The sequence below is a fragment of the Danio rerio genome, chromosome 1, assembly GCF_049306965.1.
Source record: "Danio rerio strain Tuebingen ecotype United States chromosome 1, GRCz12tu, whole genome shotgun sequence".
NCBI classification, from domain to species: domain Eukaryota; kingdom Metazoa; phylum Chordata; class Actinopteri; order Cypriniformes; family Danionidae; genus Danio; species Danio rerio.
In genome coordinates this window covers 48,387,435-48,408,704 of record NC_133176.1, presented here as the reverse complement: position 1 = coordinate 48,408,704, position 21,270 = coordinate 48,387,435, and the positions used below count along the sequence as shown (strand labels likewise).

The 21,270-nt window shown below is 35.3% G+C and overlaps 1 protein-coding gene across 2 annotated transcripts; it reads right to left on the bottom strand.

Annotated features, from left to right (window-relative positions):
* Positions 1 to 139: 139 nt before the first annotated feature.
* On the bottom strand, positions 140 to 20,715 carry muc13a (mucin 13a, cell surface associated). Of its 2 annotated transcripts, none has more exons than XM_003197702.6 (12): positions 20,578 to 20,715; positions 15,843 to 15,902; positions 15,690 to 15,737; positions 15,448 to 15,506; positions 15,318 to 15,373; positions 13,339 to 13,391; positions 12,685 to 13,224; positions 4,977 to 11,281; positions 2,801 to 2,859; positions 2,538 to 2,683; positions 1,613 to 1,678; positions 140 to 1,452 (listed from the first exon to the last, which is right to left on the bottom strand). In XM_003197702.6, exons 2-12 carry the CDS (start codon positions 15,877 to 15,879, stop codon positions 1,343 to 1,345), a joined length of 7,479 nt encoding a protein of 2,492 aa, XP_003197750.2. In that variant the 5' UTR covers positions 15,880 to 15,902; positions 20,578 to 20,715; the 3' UTR covers positions 140 to 1,342. The 2 variants fall into 2 exon arrangements, with proteins under 2 accessions (XP_003197750.2, XP_005160333.1); XM_005160276.5 differs by having other exon boundaries at positions 15,448 to 15,503.
* Positions 20,716 to 21,270: the final 555 nt, after the last annotated feature.

Below are 21,270 nucleotides of genomic sequence, written 5' to 3'. Positions count from 1 at the left end.
GCATGTTAGAGTGATTTTACAATCCTCCTTGTCTGCTAATCAATGATATTTCTAGATTCAAAGATATTTAAAGATGATATTTACATAGAATGTTAATGTAAGTAAACACAATTAATCGATTGACAATCAAAACAAGATACATGTCATAAAGTGTTAACTTTAATAACAACAACAAAAACACAGATAAAGTACTCAATATATAGAGTAATATTAAATATGAACCAAATGATTTTAACAAAATAAAAAATTAAATAAGGATAAAACAATAAAGTGAATATAATGTATACATACAGTTGAAGTCAGAATTATAAGCCCCTTGGATTTTTTTTTTTTTTTTTTAAATATTTCCTAAATGATGTTTAAAAATTAGGAAATTTTCACAGTATGTCTGATATTTGTTTTTCTGGAGAAAGTCTTATTTGTTTTATTTTGGCTAGAATAAAAGCAGATTTCAATTTTTAGGAACCATTTTAAGGACAATATTATCAGCCCCTTTAAGCTATATATATGTTTATTGGTTGTCTACAGAACAAACCATCATTATACAATAACTTGTCTAATTACCCTAACCTGCCACCAAATTAAGCCAGTTAAGCCTTTAAATGTCAATTCAAGCTGTACAGAAGTGTCTTGGAAAATATCTAGTCAAATATTATTTACTGTCATCATGGCAGAGATAAAATAAATCAGTTATTAGAAATGAGTTATTAAAAGTATTATGTTTAGAAATGTGTTGAAGAAATCTGCTCTCCGTTAAACAGAAACTGGGGGAAAAATAACCAGGGGGGCTAATAATTCTGACTTCAACTGTACATGTATGTGTATATGTAGACATACACTTAACCCCAGATTATTATTGTTCTAAACCCTGTCAGCTCAGGTAAAGTATAAGTGGACAGAGCCACTTTTTACCTATAAGGTTATGAAAACATGGTTCAGAGGTAGTTATGTACAGTAAGAAACAATCTGATTGATGCTTAGCAGCAGACAGGCAGTTATGTGCCTTATATTTACATTTACATACTTTTTACACAGTAACGGAAACACAGTGCAATTTATAAACAATTAAAATCAGCGTTGTTTATGAATACCCAAGTTCTAGTCAAAGCAGGATGCTCAGGGTTTTTAGTGACTTGCGCTTAACTGTCTTGAATGAGAAATGCGATGTATCATCATAATAATGAAGAGTTATGATAACTTGGGGTCTGCACTTGGTTAAATAATCTTTAATAAGATTATTAGTTGGGCCATAGTCCTGAACAACTCTTCTACGCAAGGTACAAACTAGCTTGAGCCTAAAATAAACTTGTACAATATTTGTAGAGTTGACTTCACTGTATAATTAGGAAAGCATCACTCTTGGTGCTAATAAAACAGTGATGACTGGGGACAGAAGCATTAGTGAACAGCGGATCCTCCATGGAGGGGCACCAGAGGTGGTGTTTGTGTTCCCTGAAAAGGTAGAAAGTGCAGAAACACGTCAAATTAATTATGCAATGATTTGTCGATAAATGCATTACATTGTAATAATGGTTAATTCTAAAAACTGCATTTAAGAAATTAAACCAAAAATATATATTCATAGCTAAACGTATAATTCATTGGAAAATACCGTTTGTCCTTGTGGGTTCTACAGTTACATTTGTGACAGGAGTAGTTGTAATAGGAGTTACTGTTTCTGTAAAATGAAAAGTACATTACACATGAAATGTCATTTTAAAGATTTTATCATTTACTTTGTGCTATACCTTAAAAAAAACACATAAATGACAAGTTTTCATATTTTGTGATTCATGCTTTTTTATTGCATCATGAGACCTTGATATTTCCTTCAACAACTTTTAATTATATAATAATTGACATTTGTAATACTTTGAACAACAAATATATTGTCTGTGCTGGTTTTGTAAATTATCATACAAAAACCTGATAGTAGACTGCCAGAATCTTTACTGATATTTTACCTACTTATTTTAGTATATTAGATTAGATTAGATTAGATTAGATTAGATTAGATTAGATTAGATTCAACTTTATTGTCGTTACATGTACAATTACAAGGCGACGAAATGCAGTTTAGGTCTAACCAGCAGTTAGTTATAAAGTATTTATAAAGTGTAGTTATAGAAAAACTATGGTGATATTTACAGATGGATGTACTATCAACATTATATACAGGTTGTATTAGGTATGAACAGAGATTTACAATAAATAAATATATGTACAGGTTGCTATTAATCAGAAGTGTGCAGATAGATAAACATAATTACAAATGTATATGGGTGTGTACATAATTGCATATTTTATTCCATATGAAGAATATTGTTTCAACCTAGTAAAACATCAATAAAAGCTACATTATTAAACAGCAGAGATGATTTTAGCAGAATAGAGATCAAGGCTCCATAATGCAATTCCTATCCAGAAATGAATGGAAAAACTCAATACGGAGTTTTGTGAATCACAAAATACAGAAACTGTTAATGACTGGGTGTTTTTTTTTTTTTACAGTATATTTCAGCTTTTCACACACCCACCTGCTTTGATAGTCGTGAGTATAATGTCCAGGCTTATGGCACCAGTCATCTTCCCACTATAAAGAACTGCTTCTACTGCAGCTGAGCTTTGGACCACAGAAGAATTTTCATAGACAAGAGTCATATCAACTACAGTGGAACCATTCCTAAAATAAAAACACAAGTCCATATATACAGAATCAGTGTAACTCCCAAAGTCCAGTGACTGTGCTCCATGTCGGAAAGAAATTTGAATGAAAGAAAGACGCAGTTTTAAAGCTTACGTGAAAGCATTGACTCTGCATCGCTTGTATCCTTGGACATCTATGAACATTTTGTTTATCTGCATGTGATGAAAAACATGATAACTTTACTAAAATACATAATTTGTCCTGCAATTTAAACACCAAATATTACCTCACATATTCCCTTTTTTTTATCTAAAAACCATATATATATATATATATATATATATATATATATATATATATATATATATATATATATATAAGCATATATAAGTACATCCCTTACAAATCTCTCTTTTAAATTTATGTTTTTAATAGGAAGCTATACAATATTATATTTGTGCATATACAGATTAGACAGTACTGAAGCCAAATCTTGAGCTTATCTCATAAAATAACTTATGATAACGGTCCAAAAACTAGTACACTCAAATATATATGTTAGAGAAAAAGAAATACAAATTCAAAAAAGGAAAAATTAAGAGAAGCAAAAAAATAAATCAATAAACATAAAAAAATAAAAATTTGAGTTGAAATTTTGTTGGTTGTAATTTTTGTATTTAATTTGTTTTTGCAATATTTTGCTTGAATTTAATTTAAATTATCAATAGGGTGTACTCAATGATGCTGAGCACTGTATATATTATTGTTTATTTGTTTATTTTTTAATTATTAATACATTTTATATTATACTACATTATAATATTATAAATGTATGTATAATTTCCTTTTCTCAAAATAACGTTCAGTGGTCACACTGTATTGTTTAGATTTTAGAGCCACCAGGTGGCGCTATGACATTGTTTTATAAATACTGGAAATTCCAAAGCAAAAATAAGAAGCTGGCTTACAAATTGTACATGAACGTTAAAATCCTAAAGTTATCTTAGACCAAATAAATAAATAAATATTCTTAAATAAATATACCTCATTCTTAGTTTTAGCAATATACATATTTCTATGCATATTGTTTATAGTAATTTTTTTTTTTTAATTTCCAGACAACAAGAAATCGAATAATAGATGTAAAAGCTGTGCAAGAGTTATCATTTATAAAACCTCACTAAAATCCTTGGGTTTGTGGGAATTTTGAAACAAAAGTATGAAGTATTTGTTTTAGTGTACACCACTCATAAAGGGAAAGTTCACCCAAGACTTAAAACATACTCGTGGGCTGTTTCTCAATTCTAATAACGCAGAGACCGGACGTGCCTCCTTATGGAGAGTGTTCTTATCAGATGTCCTCGGAAGAACGAACTCGGCAGACGCAAAAACAGAGAACGCGTCCTCTGAGAAATGAGATGCTGCGTTCTTCCTTGTTTTTCCCGGATGGTCATATGACCTTCACACGTTTTTAATGAAAAATTATTTAAACATTACAGCATTCATACAGCCATTTATTGTTTTTTCCCTTTTCAATACTATACATAAAAAACTATAAATATGCATTGCACAATACAAATAAAACAGATTTTAATACGAACTTTAGCAAATAACCCCCCCCCCCCCCCCCCCATTGTGTTTATACCTCTATAAAGATTTTCATGGTAATGTTTACTTTCACTGTTTCATTTAGTGAAACTTTTGCGATAAATAAGTTATATCTCTGAACTTTAATAATAAACGGGTAAAGAATGCTGCGCTTCCACCTCCTTTATTCAGCTACAATGACTTCTGGGACTTCTCAAGTTAGTTTAGCACTGAAGTCTGCATCGATGCATCCTCGATGATAACAAGAACACATCCGGGAACTTTCACAAGTCCTTTCGGTCTTTGGCAGTCGATGATGACGTTACACGAAAACATGAGGACACAACATCACTGAAGACCGCATATTGAGTAATTATTTACTCACCCTCAAGTGGTTATAAGCTTTTATCAGTTTCTTTCTTCTGTCGAACACAAAAGATAATATTTTAATGAAAGCTTAAAACCTGTAAGCACTGACATTCATAGAAGCAAAAAAAAAAACGAATACTATGAAAGTCAGTATTTACAGGTTTTCAGCACTCTCTAAAATATAATCTTTTGTGTTCAACAGGAGAAAGACACTCTTAAAGGGATAGTGAAGTGGATAGTGAATGTTTTTGGGTGAACTATTCCTTTTAGTATCCTTGAATATTGATAATCTATTATGCATTTATGACTTGAGATATCCCTTCTGTTAAGTGAATTACTGTTATGTTTAAATTAATATAAAAGTTAGACTTACCTCATCTGTTATAGCGTTTGCCAATGATTCGAATTCAGGGGATAATCTGTTTGAATATTCTTCTTTGAAAGTTTGATTGAGGCTGAAGGATAAGCTTATAGCTCCCTCTTTAAGGGAAGGAGGATCTGTTTTTGACGTTATTAGTGCCACTGTGGTCGACGTAATTGTTGATTTTTTGGTAACAGATTGGGTCAATGTAGTATATCTTGTTGATGATGAAGTTGTTTCAGCTTGTGTAGTTCTTTTAACAGTGGTGAAGTCTGAGGTATTAGCTGTCGATACTGATGACATTGATGTTAAAGCTTTAGATTCATTTTTGGTTGTTGAGGGTTTGGTTGTGACTTGAGGCGTTTGTGTTGTCGATGTTGAAGCTCTGTTTGAAGTACTAGACTCTGGTAGGCCTGTTGTTGTGTTGGATGTAGATGAAACCTTAACTGTGGTGGTCTTGTTTGTCAACAGGTCATTTCTAACAGTTGATGCGATGCTTGTCCCGGATGTAGCTGCGGTGTTGTTTCTTGTTGTTGATACCAACAATGTTGTGCCCTTGGTAGATGATTTCGTAAGGTTGGATGTTGATGATGCCTCTGTAATTGGTGTTGCGTTGCTAGAAGAAATAGTTGTTACTGCAGTAGAATTCAATTTTAATGTAGTTTGACCTGTTGATGAAGAACCTGTTTGATTTGTAGACTCTTGTGTCCTTGTTGTCACAGTTGTGGAGACTACTGTGGTTTGAGACATTGTTACTGGTGTTATTGTTGTAGCTTGTGAAGTTTTAGTTGTGGCTTGAGATGTGTTCTGTTTCGAGGTTGAAGCTGTCGTCAATGTATCAGTTGTCACAGATTGTAATACAGTAGATGAAGCCGTTGAAGTAGATACAGTAGTTGATGCACTGAGTGGAGTAGTAGAATCAGTTTGGCTTGTTTTTGTAGCAGTTATATTTCTAACTGTTGATGCTGTGCTGGTCCCTGATGCAATAGATGGTAATGCTGATTTCACTCCTGTTGAGGGTGCTACAGTTCCTCTTGTTGTTGGCACCAATAATGTTGTAGTCTCCGTTGATGATTCTGGAGTTCTGGATGTACTTGTGACTGTTGTAGTTTCTTTACCTGCAGTACTTGAAGATGAGGATGTCTCTGTTATTGGTGCTGCTGTGCTGGGAGAAGTACTTGATTTTGGTGTATATGGAGATGTTAATGTAGTTTGACTTGTCAATGAAGCTGTTTCAGCTTGTGTTGTAAGATTTTGTGTTACTGTTTTGACAGTGGTGGAGATTTCTGTTCCATGAGTATTTGATACTGGTGTCGTTGACATTAATGTTGTAGTTTCTCTGTGGGTTGATGAAGGTTCAGTTGAGATGATTTGAGATGTTTCTGGTTTCAAGCCTGAAGATGCAAGTGCTGTTGTTGACTCTGCTATGCCTGATGTTGCTGTTTTCAATGTAGATGAAAGCTCAGCTAGTGTTGTCTTGGTGGTTTCCTTGTTGTTGTTAGCAGTTGTTGATGTAGTTGTGTCAAGTAAAGTTGCTGGCGATGCTGATGAGGCTGCAGTAGTTTGACCTATAGTTGTGTCCTCTGTGGATGATTTGGTATTTTTGGATGTTCCTGCAATTGTTGTCTTTACGTCCTCTGCTTGAGTTAAATGTGTTGCTGTGCTTGGAGACATAGTTTGACCTGTTGATGGAGAACCTGTTTCAGCTTGTGTTGTAGGATTTTGGGTCACTGTTTTGACAGTGAAAGTGACCTCTGAGGTATGAGCCGTTGTTACAGGTGTCACTGGCATAAATGTTGTTGTTTCTGTTAAAGGTTCAGTTGTGACTTGAGTTGTTGGTGAGTTTGAAGTTGTTGGTGCAGTAGAAGATTCTGGCAGGCTTGTTTTTGTTGTCACTACATCTTGTGTTGTATTCATCCTAGTTGTTTCTGGTTCATTTCTAGCAGTGGATGCTGTGCTTGTTCCTGATGCAGTTGATGGCAATGCTGAAGCCACTGTTGCTGAGGCTGCGGTGGTTGAAGATGTACTTGAAGTAGATGATGCCTCTGTTATTGCTGCTGCTGTTGTGCTGGGAGAAATAGTTGATTCTGTTGTTAAAGTTGATGTTAATATGGTTTGACCTGTTGATGAAGATCCTATTTTGGCTTGTGTTACTGTTTCGACAGTGGTGGAGCCTTCTGAGGCATAAGCCGTTGTTACTGGCGATAATGTTGTCGTTTCTTTTTGGACTGTTGAAGTTTCGGTTGTGACTTGAGATGTTTCTGTTATCAATTTTGAAGCTGTATCTTTAGTAGAAGACTCTGCTAGGCCTGTTGTTGTTGTCAATGTATCTACTGCCACAGATTGTGATGCAGGAGAGGAAATCTCAGCTAATGTTGTCTTAGTTGTTTCTACCTCATTGCTAACAGTTTGTCCTGTAGATGTGCCCAGTGCACTCACTGGCAATGCTGATGTCACCGGCACCAGGGTTGATGCTTGGAGTGGAGTAGTAGACTCTTCCGGGCTAGGTTTTGTTGTCACTGTATCTTGTGTTGAAGTAATCCCAGTTGTTTGTGTATCATTTCTAACAGTCGATGCTGTGCTTGTTTCTGATGTAGCTGCAGTGGTTTCGGTAGATGAATCTGTAGATCTGGATGTACTCGTTTCTGTAGTTATTGAAGGTAATGATGCCTCTGTTATTGGAGCTGCTGTGCTGGAAGAAATAGCTGATTCAGTTGTAAAAGTTGATGTTAATGTGGTTTGACCTGTTGATGTAGAACCTGTTTCAGCCTGTGTCACTGTTTTGATAGTGGTGGAGACTTCTGAGGTAAGACCAATTGTCACTGGAATCACTGGCATTAATGTTGTAGTTTCTTTTTGTACTGTTGAAGGTTCACTTGTGAGTTGAGAAGTTTCTGATATCAGTGTTGAAGCTGTGGATGCAGTTGAAGATTCTGCTAGGTTTGTTGTTATTGTTGTTGTCAATGAATCTACTGCCACAGATGACGACACCGGAGATGAAACCACAGCTAGTGTCGTCTTAGTTGTTTCCACTTGATTGCTAACAGTTTCTCCTGTAGATGTGCCCAGTGCACTTACTGGCAATGCTGATGTCACCAGCGCCAGGGTTGATGCTTGGAGTGAAGTAGTAGACTCTTGTTGGCTAGTTTTTGTTGTTACTGTATCTTGTGTTGAGGTAATCCCAGTTGTTTCTGGATAATTTTTAACAGTTGATGCTGTGCTTGTTCCTGATGCAGTTGATTGTAATGCTGAAGCAGCTCCTGCAGAGGCTGCAGTAGTTTCACTTGTACTTGAAGGTGATGATGTCTCTGTTATTGGTGTTGTTGTGCTAGAAGAAATGGTTGATTCTGTTGTAAAAGGTGATATTAATGTAGGCTGTCCTGTTGATGAAGAACCTGTTTTAGATTGTGTTGTAAAATCTTGTGTTACTGTTTTGACAATGGTGGAGACTTCTGAGGTTTGGTTCATTGTTGCTGGCTTCACTGACATTGATGTTGTAGTTTCCTTTTGGACTGTTGAGGGTTCACTTGTGAGTTGAGAAGTTTCTGATATCAATGTTGAAGCTGTGGATCCAGTTGAAGATTCTGCTATGTCTGTTGTTATAGTTGTCGTCAATGTATCCACTCCCACATATTGTGACACAGGAGATGAAACCTCAGCTAGTGTTGTTTTAGTTGTTTCCACTTGATTGCTAACAGTTTCTCTTGATGTGCCCAGTGCACTCACTGGCATTGCTGATGTCACCAGCACCAGGGTTGAAGATTTGGGTGGAGTAGTAGACTCTGGTTGACTAGTTTTTGTCACTATGTCTTGTGTTAAAGTAATCCCAGTTGTTTGTGTATTATTTCTAACAGTCGAGGCTGTGCTTGTTCCTGATGTAGCTGCAGTGGTTTCTGTAGAGGATTCTGTATTACTGGATGTTGTTGTGTCTGTTGTTATTGAAGGTGATGATGCCTCTGTTATTGGAGCTGATGTGCTGGGAGAAACAGTTGATTCTGTTGTAAAAGTTGATGTTAACATGGTCTGACCTGCTGATGTAAAATCTGTTTCAGCTTGTGTCACTGTTTTGACAGTGGTGGAGATTTCTGATGTGTAATCCATTGTTACTGGCATTAATGTTGTGGTTTCTTTTTGGGCTGTTGAAGGTTCGGTTGTGACTTTAGAAGTTTCTGATATCAATGTTGAAGCTGTGGATGCAGTTGAAGATTCTGCTAGGTTTGTTGTTATTGTTGTCAATGTATCTACTGCCACAGATGGTGACACAGGAGATGAAACCTCAGCTAGTGTTGTTTTAGTTGTTTCCACTTGATTGCTAACAGTTTGTCCTGTAGATGTCCCCAATGCACTTACTGGTAATGTGGATGTTACCAGCACCAGGGTTGAGGATTGGAGTGAAGTAGTAGACTGTTGTTGACTAGTTTTTGTTGTCACTGTGTCTTGTGTTGATGTAATCCCGGTTGTTTGTGTATCATTTCTAACAGTTGATGCTGTGCTTGTTCCTGATGTAGCTGCATTGATTTCTGTAGATGACTTTGTATTACTGGATGTTGCTGTGTCTGTTGTTATTGAAGGTAATGATGTCTCTGTTATTGGAGCTGCTGTGCTAAGAGAAATAGCTGATTCTGTAGTAAAAGTTGATGTTAATGTGGTTTGATCTGTTGATGTAGAACCTGTTTCAGCTTGTGTCACTGTTTTGATAGTGGTGAAGACTACTGAGGTATGATTCGTTGTCGCTGGAATCACTGGCGATAATGTTGTAGTTTCTTTTTTGACTGTTGACGGTTCGGATGTAGCTTGAGATGTTTCTGATATCAGTGTTGAAGCTGTGGATGCAGTTGAAGATTCTGCTAGGTTTGTTGTTATTGTTGTTGTCAATGAATCTACTGCCACAGATGACGACACCGGAGATGAAACCACAGCTAGTGTTGTCTTAGTTGTTTCCGCTTGATTGCTAACAGTTTCTCCTGTAGATGTGCCCAGTGCACTTACTGGCAATGCTGATGTCACCGGCACCAGGGTTGATGCTTGGAGTGGAGTAGTAGACTCTTCCGGGCTAGGTTTTGTTGTCACTGTATCTTGTGTTGAAGTAATCCCAGTTGTTTGTGTATCATTTTTAACTGTTGATGCTGTGCTTGTTCCTGATGTAACTGCAGTGGCTTCTGTAGATGATTCTGTATTACTGGATGTTGTTGTGTCTGTAGTTATTGAAGGTGATGATGCCTCTGTTATTGGAGCTGATGTGCTGGGAGAAACAGTTGATTCTGTTGTAAAAGTTGATGTTAACATGGTTTGACCTGTTGATGTAGAACCTGTTTCAGCTTGTGTCACTGTTTTGACAGTGGTGGAGACCTCTGATGTGTAATCCATTGATACTGGCACTAATGTTGTGGTTTCTTTTTGGGCTGTTGAAGGTTCTGTTGTGACTTTAGATGTTTCTGATATCAATGTTGAAGCTGTGGATGCGGTTGAAGATTCTGCTAAGTTTGTTGTTATTGTTGTTGTCAATGTATCTACTGCCACAGATTGTGACACAGGAGATGAAACCAAAGCTAGTGTTGATGCTGTGCTTGTTCCTGATGTAGCTGCAGTGGTTTCTGTAGATGATTCTGTATTACTGGATGTTGTTGTGTCTGTAGTTATTGAAGGGGATAATGCCTCTGTTATTGGAGCTGATGTGCTAGGAGAAACAATTGATTCTGTTGTAAAAGTTGTTGATAATGCGGTTTGACCGGTTGATGTTGATGCTGTGTCATCTTGTGTTACTGTTTTGACAGTAGTGGAGATATCTGAGGCATGAGCATCTGATACTGGCGTCATTGATATTAACATTGTAGTCTCATTTTGGGCTGTCAAAGGTTCAGTTGTGACTTGAGGTGTTACTGGCATCAAAGTTGAAGCTTTGGGTGAAGTGGTGGAGTCTGCTGTTGTTGTTAGTGTATCTATTCCCTCAGAATGTGATACAGGAGATGTAACCTCATCTAGAGTCGTCTTAGTTGCTGGTTCATTGCTAACAGTTGCTGATGTGCTCAGTGCACTTTCTGGCAATGCTCCTGTTGATGGTGAAGTAGTTGCACTTGCTAACTCTACAGATGTAAGAGTCACACTAGATGTTGATGATATTGTTGTTGGATATTCTGTTTCTGACACAGATGCTGTTTCACTTTGTGTTATTAAATCTGTTTTAGGTTGTAAATGCTCTGTTGTGTCTTGAGGGGATGTTTTTGACTGTGTTGACATTGTTGCAGATTGTACTGTTTTGGTTGTCACTGGCTCTTCTGTAGATACTGTCTGTACAGGCTGAAGTGTTGACATTGTTCCTAAAGGTAAGTCAAAAGAGAATGGAGTTTGTGTATAGTATCGACATTGTAATCATTTAGTGTAACAAAACTAAACTCAGAAACCATCTCTGGTGAATTCTGCTTATACTTGTATTCAATGAATTGCATTTACTGTTCATGTAAAGAAAACTGTTGCTGCGTCCAAAATTTATACTTCCATACTATAAAGTACCAAAAGCAATATGCAATCCGAGTAGTACAGGGTGTTCAAATTTTTTAAATTCAAAAAACAGTAAGCGAGAATTACCCTGATGACCTACTACTTCCGGCGAGATTCTGAAGTGCACATTCAATGGCTGCTACTCTATCCCATAATGCACCCCAAGAAAATTCATGAATTTGAGTAAAACGACGCAACTGACGCAGGTAGGTCCCATGGTGATGACAAAATGGCGGAAGCAGTACGTCCAAGTTACCTTCATACTACTCACATTCATACTTTATAGAACATACTTTTCTAATGGTCGAGTTGTACATTTAAATTCATCTGCAGTACCTACTAAGTAGTATGCAAATTCAGACTCAGCCTCTTTCATTTAAAAAAAATCAACATAGCATCAAATCTACTCAAAGCTATGCAAGTGATCTGAGTTCTATTCTTCATACCTCACTTAAACAATCTAAGATGATTTGACTGATCCTGGATCTTATAATCTTGATAACTGAGCTCTGGCTAATTTGGTTATGCACAGCCAAATTAAATAAGATGCGCAAAAACTTTCTATAATTGCTGTTGACTGCTAACATTTTCATGCATCTTTCAAGTGTTTAGAAATTTACTTATTTTTATTTTTGGAGTGGATTTTCTTTGGAATAGTATTCAAGTTTAATCCTGTGACATGAGGCATAACAGTATTACCTTTGCTTGAAATGACATGATCTAATCTTGTTAATATGAAACAGTTCAGGTAAATGAGTAATCCACTTACGAAGATTGGACCACAAAAAGGGAGAGACATGTTCAAGGATCTTAAACTTGTTAGTGCCCACATGAAAAATACAATATTATTATAAAGTAAATAATGTGTTGGTATTGAACCGTACTTTAGTTAAGTAGGCTACTTACTTAGGCTACCTAAATTTTGTTGTGGTTATTTTACACTAACCAGCCGCTTTATTAGGTACATGGTGTGGGGGATATTTAAGTAAGAATGATTGATGAAATCATATGAAACAGTCCCTTAAAAGTGACATTGCATCTTCAGTTTTGGGCTCAGGCGCACTTTGCATTCATACTACAAGCGCACTATGCCAAATCCCAACTGAACTGTGCTTTGGCACACCTCTGGCACACCTAAACGCACCAGGGCATGGTTTGGATAGCCTAGCGTGACTGAGTGCACCCTTATAGACTGACATAGTCATAACTTATTTTGTCAAACCTGTTTCGAGTATCACATTCGCCTCTGTTGATCCTGCCTCCACTGTAGACTGTAAAAGTGTAGTGGAAGCCAGTGGTGCAGTTCTGGATGTTATTTCAGTTGTTGTACTCATTGTATCTGATGTAGGTGGTTGATTTGTAGATGAGATGGTGGTTTCTGTTTGTGAACTTGGTGTGTTTGTGCTAGTAGGTTGTGTGAGGATTTTTGGTTGTCTTGAGTTGATGGTTGGTGAGTTGAATGCTGTTGTTTGAGTGGTGAATGTTTCTGGCCGAACTGAAGTTTGTAAATCAGTTGTGGTTTCTGTTCCTACATCTGGAGTCTTCTGTTTGCTTGAATGTGCTTGAATGGTGGTTGTTAGGGGCTCTGTTGAAATGGTAGAGTTTGTTGTTCTGCTTGTTGATTCTTCTGAAGTGGTTTCTGGGAAAATTGGCATCGTAGTTGTTGTTGCTGGTATTGAGTTAAAGGTCTCTGTTGAATATGAGTCTGTTGGTGTTGTGGCGAATGTGACAGCAGGAGATATGGGATTAGATTTTTTAAGGGCTGCAAAATAAATAAATAAATAAATACATTTATTATGATTAAAATATCAGAACTTTCTGAGAAAATATGTCATACAATTGTATAATAAAACTTAGAGTGTTATTGATTTCTTACATATTTCTAAAAAGGGATACCAATATTGTCTGGAAATAACAAGTGCTCCTTTCCTGAAAGATGCAAAAATTACAATTATATCATTTTTTCATAGAAATGTTAAAAAAAAACATAGTTATCAGTGAACTTTTATTCATTAAAAAAATAGATCCCTCAAATGAAAAACTCACACTCAAGTGTTTTAAAAATTCTGTTGAAACACAAAAGAAGATATAGTGAAGAACGCTGGGTAAAAACCAGCCATTGAACAAAAATACCATGGAAGGTAATGGCTGTTTTCCCCAACATTCTTCACAATGTTTACCTTTGTGGTCAAGTGGAAGATGAGTAAATCATGGCAGAAATTGCATTTTTGTGTGATCTAACATAATATCAAACTGGATGCTTCTTGCAAAAGAACATTGCAACCCAGACTCATTATAAAAACATACCCCTATCTACATTTCTGGAGATCATGAAATACGTCCCAGGAGGTATGTTTTTTTGCAGATTTTGTTTTCACGAATCCACCAGAGGCCGCTGTTTACACTTTTTCAGTACGCCATTTGCGCCTGCTGTTCTCGAGTAAATCCAACAGAGGCCGCTGTCATCTGACTGACTGACTGACCGATCAACTTATCCACCCTCCTCCTTTCCTAATTCCAGCCAATAGTGTTTTCAAAAGCACCAATTGACCAGCATCCACCCACTTTCCTAAACCCAACCGACAGCCCTCACCTGATTTTGACCCCATTTTCAGATTTTACCACATTCTCACTCTGTTATTTACTTGTTTAATTTATTTTTTGGCTTCTGTTTTTGTCTTTACTGCTTTCTGGAACCAAACTCAAACCCTGCCATCTTGGTCAGCTCTTCTCTGCATTTCAAGTCTGCTGACATACAGTTGAAGTCAGAGTTATTAGCCCCCTTTTGATTTTTTTATTTCTCTTTTAAATATTTTCCAAATGATTTTTAACAGAGCAAAGAAATTTTCAAAGTATGTCTGATAATATTTTTTCTTCTGGAGAAAGTCTTATTTGTTTTATTTTGGCTAGAATGAAAGCAGTTACATTTTTTAAAACCCATTTTTGGGACAAAATTATTTGCCCCTTTAAGCTAATTTTTTAGTTAATTTTTTTCGATAATCTACAGAACAAACCATCGTTACACAATAACTTGCCTAATTACCCTAACCTGCCTAGCTGACCTTATTAACCTAGTTAAGCATTTAAATGTCACTTTAAGCTGTATAGAAGTGTCTTGAAAAATATCAAGTAAAATATTATTTACTGTCATCATGGCAAAGATAAAATAAATCAGTTATTAAAAATGAGTTATTAAAACTATTATGTTTAGAAATGTTCTGAAACAATCTTCCCTCCATTAAAGAGAAATTGGGGGAAAAAATTTACAGGGGCGCTAATATTTCAAGGGGGCTAATAATTTTGACTTCTACTGTACATGGCGAATTAACTGAACAAACTGGTAACAGCAGGAAAGCCTCCCATATGGGGATAAGTGGTCAGCTGGTGAGCGCAAAAAGGAATATTGTCATACCTCTCCATAGCGTTAGTTTTAAAGACGAAATGCAGGCATAGGTATTTCTGGCTACATAATTTGCGATCTCCAGAAACATATATAGGGCTACGTTTTCAGAATGAACCTATATTGTGAACATTGTCCTGTAGGTAGATTATAACTACTACACAGCAGGGACCAACCTAAAAAATCTAAAATAGTCCCTCAAAACAAATAGTGCCACTTATAAGGTTCAACAGGATTCAAGAAACCACCTAATGTGCTCCGTCATTACATACATTTGAAAATCAGTCTCCAAATGTTGTTCACCTACAACCTAATTATTTATCAGACTTTCATCAACATTTGTTCACTATCTGATTATCTGCACTTAGCTGCCAATAGATGTGAAAAAGCTAGAAAAGATGACGCATTTATATTTTGGAAACCTCTTAGAATGAAAACAATATTCCCTCACTTACCTAAAAATTTTAGTTTTTGTACGATTGGCCACAGGCCAGTATTCCAGTGTCTTGTTCTATAGAAAAAAAAAGACATGCCAGTTAGTGAGTTCAATGAACTGAGAAGAACCCTAAATGTACCGTGCCTTACATTTAGAAGGGGTCTTTCAATAATTCTTCGATATGTTGAGGGTTTAGGATGTGAAACTGCTGAAGAGGCAAAGAGAAAAAATATGTTACCGAAAATATAAATGAACTCAAGTTTCATCACACTTTGTTATCACAAATGCATCACACTTGTTATTCTCAAATAAAAAAGTTGATTCTGTTATAATTGTAACTGTTTCCTGTAGAATTCCTCACTGTAGACAAAAGCAGATCACTAGATTTTACCTGAATCTGTCACATTATATGTATTTTCACATGCCGGCCCCAAAAATGCTGGTAAAAGAGATATAACTAGTGTAAGTTTGTGAATATCAACACATCTTTAACAGTCCTACAATATATTTTGCACAAATGTTTAAATCATGAATTTATTTTTACCTATAATAATGAATAGAAGCACTAAGGGAGACATCATCCTTTTTATGTCACCCTGTGTTCCTGCAAATAGGTTAAATGTTAGTGCATGACAATACAACAATACAAGACATTCCTTAGCAGATGGATCTTGTGACACTGTATATCATGTTACATTATTCAGAAAGCACCCTTATATTTATAGTTAGCTTAATATTTATGCTTGCAATGTTGTTTGGTGACTTCATTTAGTATTTGCAAAATGTTAATGTCTGAATTGCTGAGGAAACACATTGTTTTCTCATTATTTTAAGAAAAAATACTACTTTCGTTTGTAACAAAACAAACCGGTTTAACTGGCATTTCATGTCATTTTAATCGCAGGCCGGATTGTAGATTTCAGTCTAGATTTCAGCTGATCAATGTTAGATTCTCAGTGAACTGAAATATACACCTGTTCTTGGGATCCTCTCTGAATTTTAACCTTCTGAGTATATTAGGATAAGCAATTTTCAGACATATCTTTAACCATAGCATCAGAAGTCATAATAATTAAAGAATCCCTGTTGAAAAATCCAGCTTAAACCAGCCTAGGCTGGCTGGGTGGTTTTAGCTGGTTGACCAGCCTGGTTTTAGAGAGGTTTGGGCCATTTCCAGGCTGGTTTCCAGCCATTTCCTGCCTGGTTTAGGCTGGACATAGCTGGTTTTAGCTGGTCATCTCCCAGCCTGACCAGCTAAGACCAGGCTGGAAATGGCTGGAAGTGTCCCAAACCCCTCTAAAACCAGCCTGGTCGACCAGCTAAAACCAGCCAACCAACCTAGGCTGGTTTAAGCTGTTTTTTCAGTAGGGATGACAAGGCAAAATAAATAATAAAGCGTTTAGAAAAAAGGCTGTGATTTTTAAAGGTAAACAAACTTCTACAGTAAAAATGCTACAGTAAAAATTTGTATCCTGGTTAACAGTAAGTTGTCATTTGAATAACTGTAAATTGACCTTTTCAGAGTTTCACCTGCTTTTGGTTGCATTATTTGCAATGATGGTATGATAGGTATGATGTGTAGATGTTTCAAAACATTGTAATATAACACTATATGGTATACTACCATAAAATATTGACTTTTTTTTACAGTTTCTGCTATAAGCAATCCACAGCTTCCTTTTTTTACTGTGAATTTTACAGATTTAATTTTTTACAGTGCACAGACTTCAGGTTTCAACATTACATCTTGATTTTTGGATTGAAATAAATTGTGTATTAAACATTGTGGAGAATAATTTCATTCTCATACACGTAACAATTTTGTACTTAGTGTCTTTAACTAATAATCATTTGAATATTAATTATTAATCAGTTGATATAATGTACTTTATATCCAGTGCATACATGTTATTACATTGCGTACACAAAAAAAAAACTTTTTTTTTTTTGCACATAGTAACAGTTCTTACACCGAGTTCTAACCACACATGAAGCGACAAGATTCCTAGGACAAGCAATTTGTCTCTCTGCACCAGACACATTATGACAGACAAAAATTAAATAGCCATCAGAAGAGCAAAATAGTGCACGACATTCCTAATGAAATGGTAAAGTTTACAATCAAATTAACATTATTAAAAGTACATGCTGAGTGACATATTTGTTGGTTTGATATATTTAAATATATGTCATCAAACTCACATTAGCATTTAACACCGAATAAAGCACATAATCAGCACATGAGGTGATCATTGTCGTAGTAGTTTATCCTGTTGTGCAGCCATGTCATCATAGAAATAGACAAAAAGAGAAGTTTTAGGCACCACTGTCACAGATATTTAGGACAAAATCAAATTTTAACATGGAAAACATTGTTTATCTTGTGTCATGGTATTCATGGCATCTTTAGTTAGGAAACAGTGTTTGTTTTAGGGTTCGTTATTTCTCACCTTTTTGTTTTTCAAACCTCATTGCTGGTTTTCTGGAGCTCAGCCATCAACTACACAGACTGCCAGCACTCTATTAACAGGTAAGTGAATTCTTTCTAAAAATATCTTTAAATTTGAACTTTTAAAAGCTCTGTTCAGTTGAGGATACCACTCTCCTTTTCTCCAATGTGTAATTAACAGAGATATTGAACATACAGTATGATTATATCTATATAATATTTAAAATTATTACTTGGGCTTATGTATAAATAGTCAGCAAATATAAAAGACATCTTGTTGTTTATTTATTTAGTATTTATCCATTTTTGCTACTGCACACTGTAACTTGTTTGTGTATTTCTGATGCTGTGCTGGTTTACAAAAATGAGACTCAAGTTTACCAAGATGAACTTAATGAAGGCTGTAACTGCAACATAGACAGTGTGAAGACATTTCATTGGAACTTGGACTTTATTGCATAAATTTAGCATTTCTGTTTTTTTTTTTTTTCAGTTTTGTATTAATGAATTAAATTACTAATTTTTGCTCATATATATTTGCTCATATATATTTGTCATAACTGGCTTGTGTAATTTTTTGTTTTTTATTACCACAACAAAGCATGTAAAATGTAAGACCAGACTTATGCACAGTACATACATATATTCATTCATTCATTTCCCTTTAGGTTAGTCCCTTATTTATCAGAAGTCACCACAGCAGAATGAACCGCCAACTATTTCAAAATATGTTTTACACATTGGATGCCCTTCCGGCCGCAACCCAATAGCCTACTGATACATCTATACACTCACATGCACACACACACACTATATACACTACGGCCAATTTAGTTCATGCAATTCACTACCGCATGTCTTTGGACTGTGGGGGAAACCGGAGCACAGGGAGAAAACCCACGCACACACAAGGAGAACATACAAACTCCACACAGAAATACCAACTGATCCAGACAGGACTCAAACCAGTGACCTACTTGCTGGAGGCAAGTGCTAACCATTGAGCCACTGTGCTGCCTACATACATACATACTAATAAATAAAATAAAAAAAATAAAAATATCAATAAATAATTTGTAAAAGTAATGTTATAATAAATAAATACAGACTCTTAATATACTACTAATAATGAAAATATTAAAATAAAACCCTGTCTAACAATGAACTGTAAAAGGCACACACTAAAAAACGCAAAAAGTTATTTTAACCCAATACTGGTTGTAATACCAAACTCAACTCACTATTGATGTTGATATTGAATTAAATTATTAGGACCGAATTTAACCGAATGTTTGGGTTAGTCCATATTTTACCCAATTAGGGTTTTAATAACCCAGCATTTCTTAAAGTGTAAATAACTCTATTTACTGTTTATAATCCTTGCCCTTGATTGGCTCAATGTTCTTAAGAAAGTTGCTGTGCATTAAATAAAAGCTGACTGTGTTACTTCATTTAAGAATATTTGACATTTTTTTTCATCATTTATGTCAAAGATTTCCTTAATTATAACTAAATCTTATAAAATATTGGATGAAATCTGTTTTATGATGCTTTGTGTAATTGAAAACCTACACTGTAAAAATGATGGGTTCAACAATTCATTTGTGTTCGGACAATATAAAGGAATTATGTTTGCTTATTAGTTTTCACAAATTTAAGTGGATTGAACATAAAACAATTAAGTTGTTTTCCCCAAAAATCTTGCAAATCGGGCTCATTTTAAATAAGTAGTTTGAACAACCAGCAAACATCATGTTTTTGAGTGTACGACTGATGGTCAGAGCATATCATGAGATTATGGTCTGAGTACAGTTTGTTTTGCTTTAAGGATCTTAATTTGTTTGGATGTGTCAAGCAGAGCACAATATAGCCTTTAACTAAACTGTCAAAACCCAACATGTGTCTCTAGCACATAAAAATCCCTCACTTTTAAATAATGATAATAAAAATTTTTTTGGCATAAATGCAATTTTATTTTATTATTGTTATTATTGTTGTTGTTGTTATTATTATTATTATTTGACTTCCTCAAATTTGCTATTAAAAATAAAATAATGTATAATCTTCTAGCACAAAATCATTTTCTGTTAATTTACAGACTTTATGTAAAACATGACAGTATATTGTATAATTTAAAATAAAATTATTTTGAAACATATGATTTACAAACAATTTAAATTATAGTATATATTTAATTATAATTCTTATTTTGCATTATCATTATAAGTCATCTTGGGATTCCCCAAATCTCTGATGATGTTACAGATAATTTTAAAGACAATCTATAATCAGTATCAAAAATCTAAACTTTTGAAATAAATAAAAAATTTTGTGAAGACATTTGTAGTTTTGAAAACATTTAGTTTTTTTTAGCTGCTGACTATATTCCAACTCGCTTCTACTGTATATATTTCTGTTATTTTAATTGTTGTTGCTGCTGTTTTTGTAAATAAAAGCCCAAATGATTAAATAATGGCAGAACTGAACGATCTGCACACGGAAATGTAAAATAAATAATTGCAGATTTAAAAGAAACGAAAGAAATGTGATGAAACAATAGGACTAAAACCAGTTTGGCAGAGTTTACTGTAAATCTACCTAAGGAACACGCAGTGAGCGCAGCCTTTGGCTATTAAAGAGACATTACACGAATAAATAAATCCATCAATAACGCTTTCAGGAAAGAAAAGAAACACAGACCCTTCTCTTTTACAAACTCAATTCTTCTGACAATTCATCTGCAAACTGATCAAATCAACCAAGCAGTAGTTTGAATCGAAACTAATCTATTTAATATTGTGTGTACAATTTATCAGCCGCGTATTCTTACCTATTATTAGTACTCCTGATCTTCAGGTTTCCATAAATGTAATACAATCCAGAACATATTATAAAAAGAAAATAAGTGGTAGAGATGAAGCGAGTCCTCCTTTGTCCTTCCGAGTGATCTAGTCAAGTGTTTCCATTTAAAGTTCAATGGATTGATGCAGTTTTGTTTGGTGCTGTCGCAGGTGGAGCCGCGCACACGCATCTTTGAAATGTCAAGCATGTTCCCGAATTCATGGATTCATCATTACCTGAATTTCAGCATTGCATCTCTTTATAATGCTTCGAAGAATCTGAGCTGATGTCTGGGATTGACTAATGGAAAGATTATTTCAAGGTATAACTAACACTGCTTTTACTAAACACTGAGCAGCACGACGTTTATAAACTTTGACAATTATAACACTATCAAACACAGATGGTCAATTTCTTATTATACGTTTGGAGGAAATGTCTCCAAAATGTCATGGGTGACATGGTGGCACAGTTAGTACTGTCGCCTCACACCAAGGTCGCTGTTCTCCCCAATGTTGGCGTAGGTTTCCGGGTGCTCCGGTTTCCCCCACAGTCTAAAGACATGTGGTATAGTTAAATTGAATAAAGTAAATTGGCCATAGTGTGTGTGTGTGTGTGTGTGTGTGTGTGTGTGTGTGTGTGTGTGTGTGTTTGTGCATATTTTTAGTACTGGGTATCAGCT

Coding starts and splice junctions, on each gene's coding strand:
- muc13a (XM_003197702.6), bottom strand. CDS start 15,879: ATGATGTCTCCCTTAGTGCTTCTATTCATTATTATAG. Junction 15,738..15,842: donor GCTTCTATTCATTATTATAG/GTAAAAATAAAT, acceptor CTCTTTTACCAG/CATTTTTGGGGCCGGCATGT. Junction 2,684..2,800: donor TGCAGAGTCAATGCTTTCAC/GTAAGCTTTAAA, acceptor TTTTTATTTTAG/GAATGGTTCCACTGTAGTTG.